At 35.9% G+C, this 12,795-nt stretch overlaps 1 protein-coding gene across 1 annotated transcript in view; it reads right to left on the reverse strand.

Annotated features, from left to right (window-relative positions):
• Positions 1 to 1,360: 1,360 nt before the first annotated feature.
• Positions 1,361 to 12,795, reverse strand: part of milt (trafficking kinesin-binding protein milt) — a 104,907-nt gene continuing 93,472 nt past the window's right edge. The window contains exons 23-33 of the mRNA XM_080173244.1: positions 9,592 to 9,700; positions 9,076 to 9,198; positions 7,261 to 7,489; positions 6,766 to 6,833; positions 6,294 to 6,410; positions 5,218 to 5,339; positions 4,448 to 4,682; positions 3,894 to 4,033; positions 3,371 to 3,517; positions 2,466 to 2,590; positions 1,361 to 2,221 (exon numbers count right to left, since the gene is read on the reverse strand). Of these exons, the coding sequence (XP_080029370.1) occupies positions 1,820 to 2,221; positions 2,466 to 2,590; positions 3,371 to 3,517; positions 3,894 to 4,033; positions 4,448 to 4,682; positions 5,218 to 5,339; positions 6,294 to 6,410; positions 6,766 to 6,833; positions 7,261 to 7,489; positions 9,076 to 9,198; positions 9,592 to 9,700 (1,817 nt within the window). The 3' untranslated portion in view covers positions 1,361 to 1,819. The remainder of the gene's footprint in view (positions 2,222 to 2,465; positions 2,591 to 3,370; positions 3,518 to 3,893; positions 4,034 to 4,447; positions 4,683 to 5,217; positions 5,340 to 6,293; positions 6,411 to 6,765; positions 6,834 to 7,260; positions 7,490 to 9,075; positions 9,199 to 9,591; positions 9,701 to 12,795) is intronic.

Genomic DNA, 12,795 nt, shown 5'->3' on the forward strand with positions numbered 1-12,795 from the left:
AGCTGTCTGTAATACAATGGATTAAATAACTATTAAACACAGGAAGAATTTAAAAGTCACTGAAATTGTTAAAAATACTTTTTAGTAGAACTATCCTATTTCAAATATTTGACTTTAGCCTCCTATTAACATAATAAAATAATTTCAATAAAATATCACAACTAAATCACAAGTATATATTCAAAAAATATTAAATCATGCTAATGAAACAAAACTTCGATGTTTTTTTCTGATTATTATAAAAATAATGTTTAAATTTTTAACTGGCAAAACTCTATTGGAAATTGATTTTGGCGAAATTTGTTTTAATACGATATTTACATCATATACTTATATTACATATATACATATAAATGACCCCCAAGAATTAATGGCAATAATAGGGGACATCCAAAATTGAGCTGTAAAGTGTTAAGTACATCTTCAATGATGTTACACAAAATTACCCCGTCTGTAGATTACATTTATTGGTTGAAACGTGTGGAAACTCAACTTAATAAACCAACCAATCGCAATTTAAAACTACTCGCTTGTGAAAAGTCACCTTAACACTAAATTGTCGTACAAATGTACAAAATATCAAAAGTAATAAATAAATAAATGGGCACCCTAAAAAATATCACAATAGACAAAAAATAATAAAAACTAAGAAAAAAATCTCTTTTAATTTGCATTGAAAAATAGATTTTTAAAAATATGGCATAAAAGACAAGAATTTATAATAAAATTTGATAATTTATAAGAATTTTTAAATTGTTATGAAGTTAGTCGATGATAGGGGGATCTCAAAAAAAGCTATTGCTTATTTTTACAACATAAAAATCTTGGTTGTATCTTTTTTACGTACAATAAGTTGTAAGAATAAACATTTTTTTCTTTGAAATCCGCCAACAATAATAATATATCAATTGCATAGCAAAACAGCTGGTGAAAAATATTAGCAGTTCTCATAATTTCAATTTTATTTCTTTAAATATTTTTTAAGGGATTAACTTAATAAATGCGTTCTATAATATAAAAATGTTAAACCTTAGATTTTGGAAATAAAATTGAAATTGTAAAGAAATAAAAATAATGCGCAATAAAACCGGTTTTCACGCGGGAAAACTGGCAAATTAAGCGCCATAATTAATTGTGTATGTTTAATATGAACTTTTAAAGAAAAAATCTTCAAAAATTTATTTAAACATGAAAAATATAACTTTTATTAGCTCAACTATACTAAATTATAAAAATTAGACTAAACTAAAAAATAAGCTCTCTAAACCCTAACTAAATATGCATTATATAAATATGTTTTTGGTAAGTAAGTACAATATTCTTAGTTATGACAATATTATTTATAGTTTACTGTATAATCATGATATTCTAAAGGTTTACTACGTTCACAAAAAAAGATCGCAATTGTGAGTTACTCCAAGTACTGCGATGGAAAATCTCAAATTTCGCGCACTCCAAAAAAAGCGCATTTAAATTAAGATTTTTATCATGCAACATAACTGATATTTTTATTGCGATCTTAATTATAAAATTTTGCTCATATTGAATAAAATTGAGCTTATTTTATTGTAGGTTTATCACTAAAAAGTGGTATTTTTTTTTAGGAACAGAGCGAGAAAAGTTCTTTTATCAATTTATGGCAAAATCAATCATTTTTAAACTTCATTTTATGGCCTTTATAGAGAAGTAAATACCTACACTTTTTTTTTACAAATTTACAAAACTGTTTTTTATAACCAATAATAATACATAATATTATTTCTTACTAAACAAACTAAAAAAAGTTTTTTGTTGTTTATTTCTAAATATGATCACAAAACTATAAGTATCCGCCTTTCCGACCAAAAAACATGCTCGCCACTGACCCAATAAAGCCTTCATTTGCCGGCGGTGGAGATGGCTCATTCCGACCGCCGCCGCTATTATAATTATAGTTAACCGTTGTAGAATAATACGCCGCCGTCGAAAACGGCGGGTTATTAAACTGCGACTGTTGTGGCGTTGTTTCAACTGTTGTCCTATGGCGGAAACCGGGTATTGTGCCGAGATCTTTTCGGCGGGTTGACCGGCGGTTGGCGGCCGCGCGGTGTCGCACAGCACCCGAACCGGGATGCGCCGGCACACCGAGGCCAGACAGGTGGTGCGGCTTAATTTCGCCGGGTGCCATAATGCGCCCGGGACCGCGGCCACCCATTTCGTGCACAGGAATCCTCATTTCGTCCTGAATCAATGAAGGGCGGCTTTTAAATATTTCATGGTTAATTTACATGTCCTTCTGTCAATTCTTTTGCCTGTCTGTCCATTTGATTGTACATTCATCTGTCATTAATTTAAAGTCATCCGTCTGTATATCCATTTATCAGTATGTCTATATATCCTTCTACCTATCCATCAAGTAGTATATAAACAATCTGTCTATCCATCTTTCTGTCCATCTATCTGTCTATCTATCTATCTGTGTATACCTGGGTATCAGGCACCTTGCCCAGCTGTGTGGTGTCCATGGCAGGTCTGCCCGCCACTGTGTAGCTGGGCAGGGTCAGCTGACCGATCCAGGCAGCCGTGTAGTCCTCATTTTCATTCCAGGAACCTAAATTAAAATTTCTAGTTGAGTATTAAAATAGCAACGGTGATATCAGTAGCGATGTTGTATAACAGATATGTCTGTTGTTGAAGCATAACTGACAGACCGACGAACTAATTATATAATATACTGTATGCTATTGTTCAGCGATACACTTATAAGAGAAAAAACAATGGACGATAAGATGAAATGCTTTCCCAATTACATAAAATATGATTAACCCTTTCAGGGACCAGTAAAATTTAAAAACAATTGTTACATCCCTCATTTTTGATCAGTCAATCCTCAATTAATTAGTGTGCCTTTCTGTCTATTCATCCACTTATTTGTGTTCAGATTTTTATTAATTTTGGATTTTGTCTAAAGTTTTTCTAAACTATCTTAAATAGCTCTGAAAAAAGGGGGAAACAAAATTTACGAAGATCCCGTAAACCAAGTGCATGTTTATTATATTTGAAACTATTAACTACGCCCCTAGGAAGCCCCTATAGTGGGACGAAAAAAAGTCAACCCAAACTGCCCATTTTCATTTTGAGTTTTAAAAAGAAAAAGTAAAAAATGTTTATTTTTTTTTTGGGTGGGGAGTGTCATATTTAATTTTTTGGGAGGATGGATAATAGCTCATACCCCCCCCCCCAAAAAAAAAAAAAGAAGTTAAAAACATTCCCTGAGCCTAAATAATAAGCCTCACTGCAAAAGAGAACCATATCGGTTCAGCGGTTAGCGAGATTATTCACTACAGACAAAAAAAAGCTTACTACTTTATATCATAGAATTAAAAATTACCTGTTCCATTGATAGTGAGACTGCCGGGTTCTATCTCCTCCAGTTCGTCAAAATCGTCCAGAGCCCCCAGATATCTGGCATCAAAGTCGGACAGGCAGCTCTGAGACTTGGTCAGGGTAGGCTTCTTGGTCTTGCTACTGTAATAACCTGAATAGAAAGATAGATGAATAAATGAATTGAGGGATATAATGGTTGATACATTGCATTGATGGGGAGTCCGGTGTATAGACTTGGACATTGTATTAGGTAGATGTATCTTATAAATATAGATAAATAAAGGGATTCTAGAAAAAGATAGGTATAACTAAACATATAGGTATGGATAATTGAAAAGATTTGATAATAATAATGATAAAATGGATGTAAGGACTAAGGATTGATAGTTTTTGGTTTGTTACTTTAAATTCAGTGCTCGATTGGCTTTTGGAGGAAAAGCACCTATTTAAATTTGTAGTTTCAAGAACCCTTTACTACCAGATGGTATTCAATCAGTACTATTTTGTAAAATATGTAAATTGTTTACCTGTATTATATCCTTCCAGCTCAAGACCTGGCAACGATCCTGGCGTTGATTCTCTGTCTGACAGGAGGATATTCTCCACCCCGACCTCGGTAACGGCCTCCATTATGCCCAGCTTCGCACTACCCCCTCTTCTGTGTCTCCTTAATACATTTTTAAGTATGAAGCAAAAATATAAAAAATATTAATTTCTGACAGGGGTAAGTGGGTTAAAATACTTTTATTCAATAAGAACGCACACACTGTAAATAAAAAAATAGCTCCCTTTTTTTGTTTTTGTGCTCTTTAGGCACTTTCATGGAATGCATCTTTTTATAATAGTTATTTATCGCATCGTATTATAGACAGGTTTCCGCGGATCTTAAAATGAGAAAAATTAAGATTAAAACCAGTTGGATAGACCCAAGGGGCCGAAGGCGTAAGCTAACAAAACTGGTATTAATTTTATGAATTTCATTTTAATATCCGTGGAAAAATGTTCTGTACATAATTTTTTAGTATGGCTGAGAACTGGTTCTAATCCTGTGGTTTCAAAGCCATACTGGTAAGGTACTTACTTTGACTGTTTATTTTGTTTTCTTTGTTCTCCATAGATGGCAGACTTGAGCGAGGCAAAGAATGAGTATACCAGGCCGGAGCTTTCCTCCGGGGATCCGGGCAGGCTCTCCTCCGGGGTGTGGGGCGGAGTGCCCGTGGGGGAGAGGTTGCGTGACCCAGGGTAGCTGAGCACTGACGGGGTCAGACTGCTACCAGTGAAGGAGTGACGCAGGTCTAGCTGGGATCTTCGCACACCTGGGATAATTAGTTAGAATTATTTATTGTAGATAGATGTTTGTTCAAATGCTTAGAGTAAAACACTAGAGATGGAAAGGGTTAAATAACTATATCTCCCCATTGCATCAACCTTCAGCAACCTTTCTATTGGGTCACTGAAAATCAACCAATGGTGTCGCTTATATTAACACAGCCAAGTAGCAGTCTGTATGATACATCTATACTATATATTTGTTTTCAAATGCACAGATAAATAGATAGATGGATAATATAGATAGACAGATCAACAAACAGATAGAAAGATAGTTTTGAAATAACAAAGTAAATGTCTAAACAAAAAACAAAGTGGTTTTTGCAAAATTGAAAAGTAATTGAAAAACAAGTAATTTTTATATGAGTAACTACGTCGTATGAGATTAAATAGTTTGACAGATAAAATATTATTACTAATAAAACAACTTATTAGGTAAGGTTTTAAACTATTAAATTTTAAAAAGTTATTTAGGTATTCAGCAGGTGGTTTTACAGCTGCAATGAAAAATAGTTTTATTACCTGAAATTTTCTTTTGTTCTAGAATCTTGGCCAGGCCAAGGTTTGTGGATACACAGTACACACCTTCCCTGCTACCAGGTTCAGATACTGAGTTCCTTCTGGAGGATAGCATAGAGGTGGACCTAGATAGATATCAGATAGAAAATAGATATCCAGTAAGCTTTCAAACTGATTCCAGGGTAGATACCGAGTTCCTTCTGGAAGATAGCAAGGAAATGGACCTATATAGATAGTCAGATGGAAAAAAAGATATCTAGTTATTATTCATCTTATCCCAAATTTAGAAAATCCTGATACACCCTTTAAAAGAGTTTGTTTCCATTGTCCTATCCCTATGTAAAATTATACCTGGAATATTTCCTTGGATCCTCTCTGCCAGTGGACGTCTGGACAGATCCATAGGAGGATGATAACAGTTGCACCCATTGTCCTATCTAATAATGTATGACACTATACCTGGAATATTTCCTTGGATCCTCTCCGCCAGTGGACATCTGGACAGATCCATAGGAGGATTATAAAAGCTGTATCCTTTGTCCTATCTATGTGTAAAACTATACCTGGAGTATTTCCTTGGATCCTCTCTGCCAGTGGACATCTGGACAGAACTATAAGAGGATTATAACAGCTGTATCCATTGTCCTATCCATGTGTAAAACTATACCTGGAGTATTTCCTTGGATCCCCTCTGCCAGTGGACATCTGGACAGAACCATAGGATCAAAATTTCAGAAACTGAGTTCCTTCTTTAAGATAGCAAGAAATTGAATCTCCATAGATAGTGAGATAGAAAAAAATACCTAATCTATTTAACTGTTCCCAACTTCAGATTCCTGATCCAATGCCCTATCCCTGTGTAAAACTATACCTGGAATATTTCCTTGGATCCTCTCTGTCAGTGGACATCTGTACAGATCTATAGGAGGATTATAACAGCTGTATCCATTGTCCTATCCATGTGAAAAACTATACCTGGAGTATTTTCTTGGATCCTCTCTGCCAGTGGACATCTGGACAGATCCATAGGAGGATTATAACAGCTGTATCCATAGCCCTATCCCTGTGTAAAACTATACCTGGAATATTTCCTTGGATCCTCTTTACCAGTGGACATCTGGACAGAACCATAGGAGGATGATAACAGTGTGATCTCTGGATGGAGCACTGTACTGTTCGTTAGGGTGTTGAAAGTTCTAAATAGATAGAAAGATAGTAAGGTAACCTTGTATAAAAGTAAAATTATGTCCAAACTCTTAGTGAGTGTCTATCTGTAAAAAGGATCTCCCTAATAAATATGGTTCTTCTTTACAATGTATTAGATGTTTATAAATATTTTGAGAGAGAGTACCAACCCTAGAAAGAAATGACCTCCCAAAATTTGTTTGACCTATTCTTTATCTAACATAAACTATAAACATAAACTAGGGGCAGTTGGCTCTCTCACAATATCAGACGGATAGATAGCTAGGTAGTTCTATATAGATATAGATAAAAGCTATATAGAAAGCAAGACATATAAAGATAGAAAATATCTAGATATGTACTTACAAAGTTGGCTCTTTCACAGTGTTAGGAACATCTTTCTCTCCATCCAAAGTATTCTCGTAATCTTCCTCCTAAAATAACAAGGAAGTAAAAAAATGAAGCTCTGAAACGGTAGGACAACTGAACATTTACTCTTGTAGAGTGTCAGAACTTAATATACAGAATTCTGTAAAAGAACATACGTTAGTTTTAGGATTGGCTTATAGAGATGCTTCGCTTATAGTATTGTACATTGTTGTACTAGGACTCATTATTCTAAAAAACAGATGAATAGGATAATTACATCATACTAAATCATACCTAACTCTTAAAGGAATCATCATGCTTCGTTTGAAATTGATACGATAATTCTAACATTAAAGAGCTTTCCCTTAAGGACGGACGGACAGAAATAATTGTTAAAAAGCTTCACTTTTAAAAAGTATAGGTACAAAGTGTAAAACAAATCCGACTATATCATTAAATAAAAATCGCCCCTCAAATTTATATAAAGTTTACCTCTAGACTGTAGATATCAAAGAGTGTGTCTAGACCCGCCTTCTCATTCCCCTTGATGGCCACGCCCACCCGTTCCTCCAGGACTCCACCCAGATGGGGTGTGGCCAGCTTGCTCCAGTTGTGCAGCGTGAGCGAGCCCTCCAGCGGCTTCACAATCCGCAGCTTGTCGGGCAGCCGGTTGATCAACCCGCTGTTACGGCTGTGGCTGCTTCCCATAAAACTGGTTGTTCTAAAAGAGATAGATTGATATAGCATTTGATAATATAGATAGAGTAGTTATTTATCAACTAGTATTATAGACAGCTTTTCATGGATATTTAAAATTATGATTTTTATTTTAATATTCGTGGAACATTGTCTATTATTCGATACTATAAATGTATTTTAGTATGGATGAACCGGTTCTAATCCCCCAGATATCAAACGGTTTAGAAGCCATACTGGAAGGATTTTATACCCTAGATGGCCTGTCAGGCTGTCAGTCATTATAATAAGTCCAACTTAATCTTAAAAGAAAAAGGGGAAGATTTTTCTTTATATTTATTTACATATGATCAATCCAAAAATACAAGCGAAAATTTTTTTTGAACGATATAATTTCCCGAAAGCTAGCTTTTACCTAAGAAATTTACAGCTGAATTATTGGGGTATGATTTCTAGGGTAAATTTCTCTTTGGAGGGTTAATATACCCTCCCCTATAATCGATATAAAACCTACCTTAGACCATAAAAAAAGCTTCACTATACACGATGTTTCAGAAAAAACTGCGTTTTTCGTTTTTCTGACACAACCAGAAGGAATACAGAAAAAATGATTATATGTCCTTATTCTCTGTAAAAAAGTACATCAAATTTATAACAGGTGTTTTTCATAATCTCTAAAAATACGGCCTCTATGATAGGTACATAGTTTCCAAAAATGCTTTATGTGAAAAATGTTGTGCAAGAAAAATTAAAATAACTCTTTTATTATGTATAAAAAAATTGTAGAATTTTAATATTAATTTAGAAAAGGTATAAGAAAAGTACCTTAATGAGTTTTAAAGGTGAAATGCTTTTTAGCTCCTCACAAAAGCATTTTTAAGAAACTGCAATTTGTCATTTTTTCACATTTCTTGATTGTGATACATTTGCAGTAAAAGAATCTTCTTTAACAACGTAGGTTATAGTAAAAAGAAAAAAACTCCTTTTTATTTAATAAAAAAATCTCTAAAGACAAAAAAGTTAGGTATTGAAGTTTGAATTTTTTTTTATTAAAGCATTTAATTACAAATTATGGATAAATTATGAGTTTATATCTTAACCTGTCAATCAAATTAAAGGATTATAGGAATAAATGAGGGGTGGGGATTTACGAACATGAGCAATTTTTAGGGTCATGTTTCTTAAGTATACAAAAAGAAAAACTGAATATTTGTTTTCAGTGAGGGAATTTTAAATGAAATTTTTAGTGTAATTGGTAGAAAATTGTATTGGCCGTATTAAGATGTTGTTTTCAAGTGAATAAATTTTTGAAAACCAACCTTAAGGCACAAAATTCTCCCAGAAAAAAGCATCATACGCATCTTTTAAAATATTTATGCTTTAAATGCGCCGTTATTTTCAGAGATATTAAAAAACACCTGCATATTTTTATAGAGAATATTGACATATAATTATTTTTTTGTACTCCTAATGGTTGTTTCCCAAATTTGGAAAACGCAGTTTTTTTTAAACGCCCTGTATAGAAAAACCAAATCGGCCCGGTGATAATGAGATCCTTCTGTACAAAAACACACACATCCTGTTACTCTTATTTGAGAATAATAAAGTTACCTTGAAATGATATTGTCTCCATTGAAGGTATTGTCACTAAATCCCGTGGTGTCCATGTTGACCCCATAGGGCAACAAGTCAGAGTCGAACCCGACAACCTCGGAGTCACCAAACTCGGATATACTAAAACAATGAATATATTATTACTTGGATGTTACACCAGATTTTTATGTTCTGTAGTAAAGTGAAACTTGCAGCTGGCTAAAATAATGATACCCCCCCCCCTCCTACTTGATGAACAAACTAAACAATAAATGAATTCCATGTTAGCAGGCTAAATTGACGACAACTTTCCCCTGTCAATATACCCACGTATATCCTATATCCATTTAATCATCATACCCCATTGTTACATGAATCACCATAAAAAATATTAAAAATGACGGAAAGGTTCTAACATGCCAAAAAAAAGGCTTCGCTGCTTAAAGGCTTAGATAATGTATTTTTGACGAACAGGCGGACGTACAGGCGTTACCTGATTATGTAATTGCTGCGCTACAATTAAAAAAACTTTACCTATCAGCTCGTAACGCTTTACGTCGCCGTTCCACATCTGCAGGATTTAAGTAACGTAGAGTGCTAGCAAGCTCTGGAGGGAGGCCACTATCCTCTGTAACCATGATACCTAGATAGATAATATATAATATAGAGTGTTAGCAAGCTCTGGAGGGAGGCCACTATCCTCTGTAACCATGATACCTAGATAGATAGATAGATAATATATAATATAGAGTGCTAGCAAGCTCTGGAGGGAGGCCACTATCCTCTGTAACCATGATACCTAGATAGATAGATAGATAATATATAATATAGAGTGCTAGCAAGCTCTGGAGGGAGGCCACTATCCTCTGTAACCATGATACCTAGATAGATAGATAGATAGATAATATAGAGTGCTAGCAAGCTCTGGAGGGAGGCCACTATCCTCTGTAACCATGATACCTAGATAGATAGATAGATAATACATAATGCTTAAGAGATCTTAAACGACCAAAAAAATTACCCAAGAACAAAAATAAAATATTGTTTCCAAAAGGGTAGTTGCATGAAGTGCATTTAAACTTTAATTTAGTGAACTGCATATTTTTTTCAGTTAAATTTTTTAAACTACACCTATCCTCGGACATATATTTGAAAAAAAATAAAATTTCAATTTTCTGCCAGGTAGTTTTAAAAATACCTATCAAGAATTGAGAATCATATTTTTTTTGTAGCGAAGCTACTCTATAAGGGGGGGGGGGGGGGGGCCCGGTTTAATGCAACCATCTCGTAATCAGTGATTAAATGGCACTTAGAATTCGAATTTCGATCTGAAATTTTTCATGAGTAATCCTTGGTAGGTCTATTTTCCCTAAATCGAACAAAAAGTTGGAAAAGTAACGGCTGGCGGCTGGCAGCTCAGCCGTTTAGCCGTTTTTTGCCTATTTTCAGGGCAAATTTATCATTAATTACGTAGGAATCAACTTTTAAAAACATATTTTGGGTTTAATTCATGGTAAATGATAGCTATAACCATTTTTTAAATTTCTAGTACCAGCTGCTAAACGGCTAGAATCGGCTGAAAACGGCTGGGAGCTGCCAAGAGTATGAAGGGTAGATATGGCTTGTGACGTATCTAGGGGTAGGTTTTTATGGCTGCTGAGCTCAAAAATACTACCAAAAATAGTGGCCACCCATCCATATGGCAGCTGGGTAACAGCTGCAGCTCAGCTGGGAGCGGCCAAGAATAGAATGAGTAGATAGGGCTTGTGACGTGTCTAGGGTTAGGTTTTTATGGGTGCTGAGCTCAAAAATACTACCAAAAATAGTGGCGGCCCATCCATATGGCAGCTGGGTAACAGCTGCAGCTCAGCTGGGAGCGGCCAAGAGTAGAATGAGTAGATTGGGCTTGTGACGTGTCTAGGGGTAGGTTTTTATGGGTTCTAAGCTTAAAAATACTACCAAAAATAGTGGCGGCCCATCCATTTGGCGGCTGGGTAACAGCTGCAGCTCAGCTGAAAGCGGCCAAGAATAGAATGAGTACATAGGGCTTGTGACGTGTCTAGGGGTAGGTTTTTATGGGTTCTAAGCTTAGAAATACTACCAAAAATAGTGGCGGCCCATCCATTTGGCGGCTGGGTAACAGCTGCAGCTCAGCTGAAAGCGGCCAAGAATAGAATGAGTACATAGGGCTTGTGACGTGTCTAGGGGTAGGTTTTTATGGGTGCTGAGCTCAAAAATGCTACCAAAATTAGTAATGGCCTTTCATAAGGCAGCTGGGTAACAGCTGCAGCTCAGCTGGGAGCGGCCAAGAGTAGAATGAGTAGATAGGGATTGTGATGTGTCTAGGGGTAGGTTTTTATGGGTGCTAAGCTCAAAAAAACCACCAAAAATAGAGGCGGCCCATCTATAAGGCAGCCGGGTAACAGCTGCAGCTTAGCTGGGAGTGGCCAAGGATAGAATGAGAAGATAGGGCTTGTGATGAGTCTAGGGGTAGGTTTTTATGAATCCTGAGCTCAAATTTACTACCAAAAATAGTGGTGGTCCATCCATATGGTTGCTGGGTAACAGGGGTAGGTCTGAGCTCAAAAATACTAACAAAAATAGTGGCGGCCCATCCATATTGCAGCTTTGTAACAGCTGCAGCTCTTCTGGAAGCAGCCAAGGGTAAAATGGGTACATAGGGCTTGTGACGTGTCAAGGGGTAGGTTTGAATAGGTGCTAAGCTCAAAAAAACCACCAAAAATAGTGGATGCCCATCCATATGGTTGCTGGGTAACAGCTGCAGCTGTGCAGTAAGCTGTTGTTTAAGCTATAGGCACTTTTAGGACTATAGAAGGATAACCAAATATTGAATATTTCAGTATTGATTTAGTTGTTAAACAGCTGAAATTGGCTGAGAACATTTACCAACAGATAAAGGTAAAAGTTTAAGACAAAGCTTGTGATGTGTGGGGTAAATTTTTATAGGTGCCAAGCTTATTAATACTCCCCAAAAATAGAAAGGCCCATCCATATGGCATCAAGGTAACGGCTGCTGCTCAGCTGTAGCTGTTACCCAGCGGCCATATGGATGGGCCCCAACTATTATTGGTAGTGTTTTTGAGCTCAACACCCCCATAAAAAGTTAAAAACCCCTACCCCTAGAAATGTTACATGCTATATCTACAACATATACTTTTGGCTGTTGATAACTGTTTTCAGACGTTATTGGTAGTTTTTTTAGTGAAATCTAGAAATTAAAAAACTGTTACTAGTAATATGTCCATGAAATGAAGTTATAATGTTAATTGGGAGAAGTGTAATTCTACTGAAATAATAAATTTTGTGATATTCTTCACACGTCACAAGCCCTATGTACTCATTTTACTCTTGGCTGCTCCCAGCTGAGCTGCAGCTGTTACCAAGCTGCAATATGGATGGGCCGCCACTATTTTTGGTAGTATTTTTGAGCTCAGACCTACCCCTGTTACCCAGCAACCATATGGATGGACCACCACTATTTTTGGTAGTAATTTTGAGCTCAGCATTCATAAAAACCTACCCCTAGACACATCACAAGCCCTATCTTCTCATTCTACTCTTCGCCACTCCCAGCTGAGCTACAGCTGTTACCCAGCTGCCATATTGATGGGCTGCCACTTTTTTAGGTAGCATTTTTGAGCTCAGCACCCATAATAACCTAACCCTAGACATGTCACAAGCCCTATGTACTCATTCTACTCTTGGCCACTCCCAGCT

Source organism: Acartia tonsa, chromosome 10 (assembly GCF_053477335.1).
Source record: "Acartia tonsa isolate MP-2025a chromosome 10, ASM5347733v1, whole genome shotgun sequence".
Classification (NCBI taxonomy): domain Eukaryota; kingdom Metazoa; phylum Arthropoda; class Copepoda; order Calanoida; family Acartiidae; genus Acartia; species Acartia tonsa.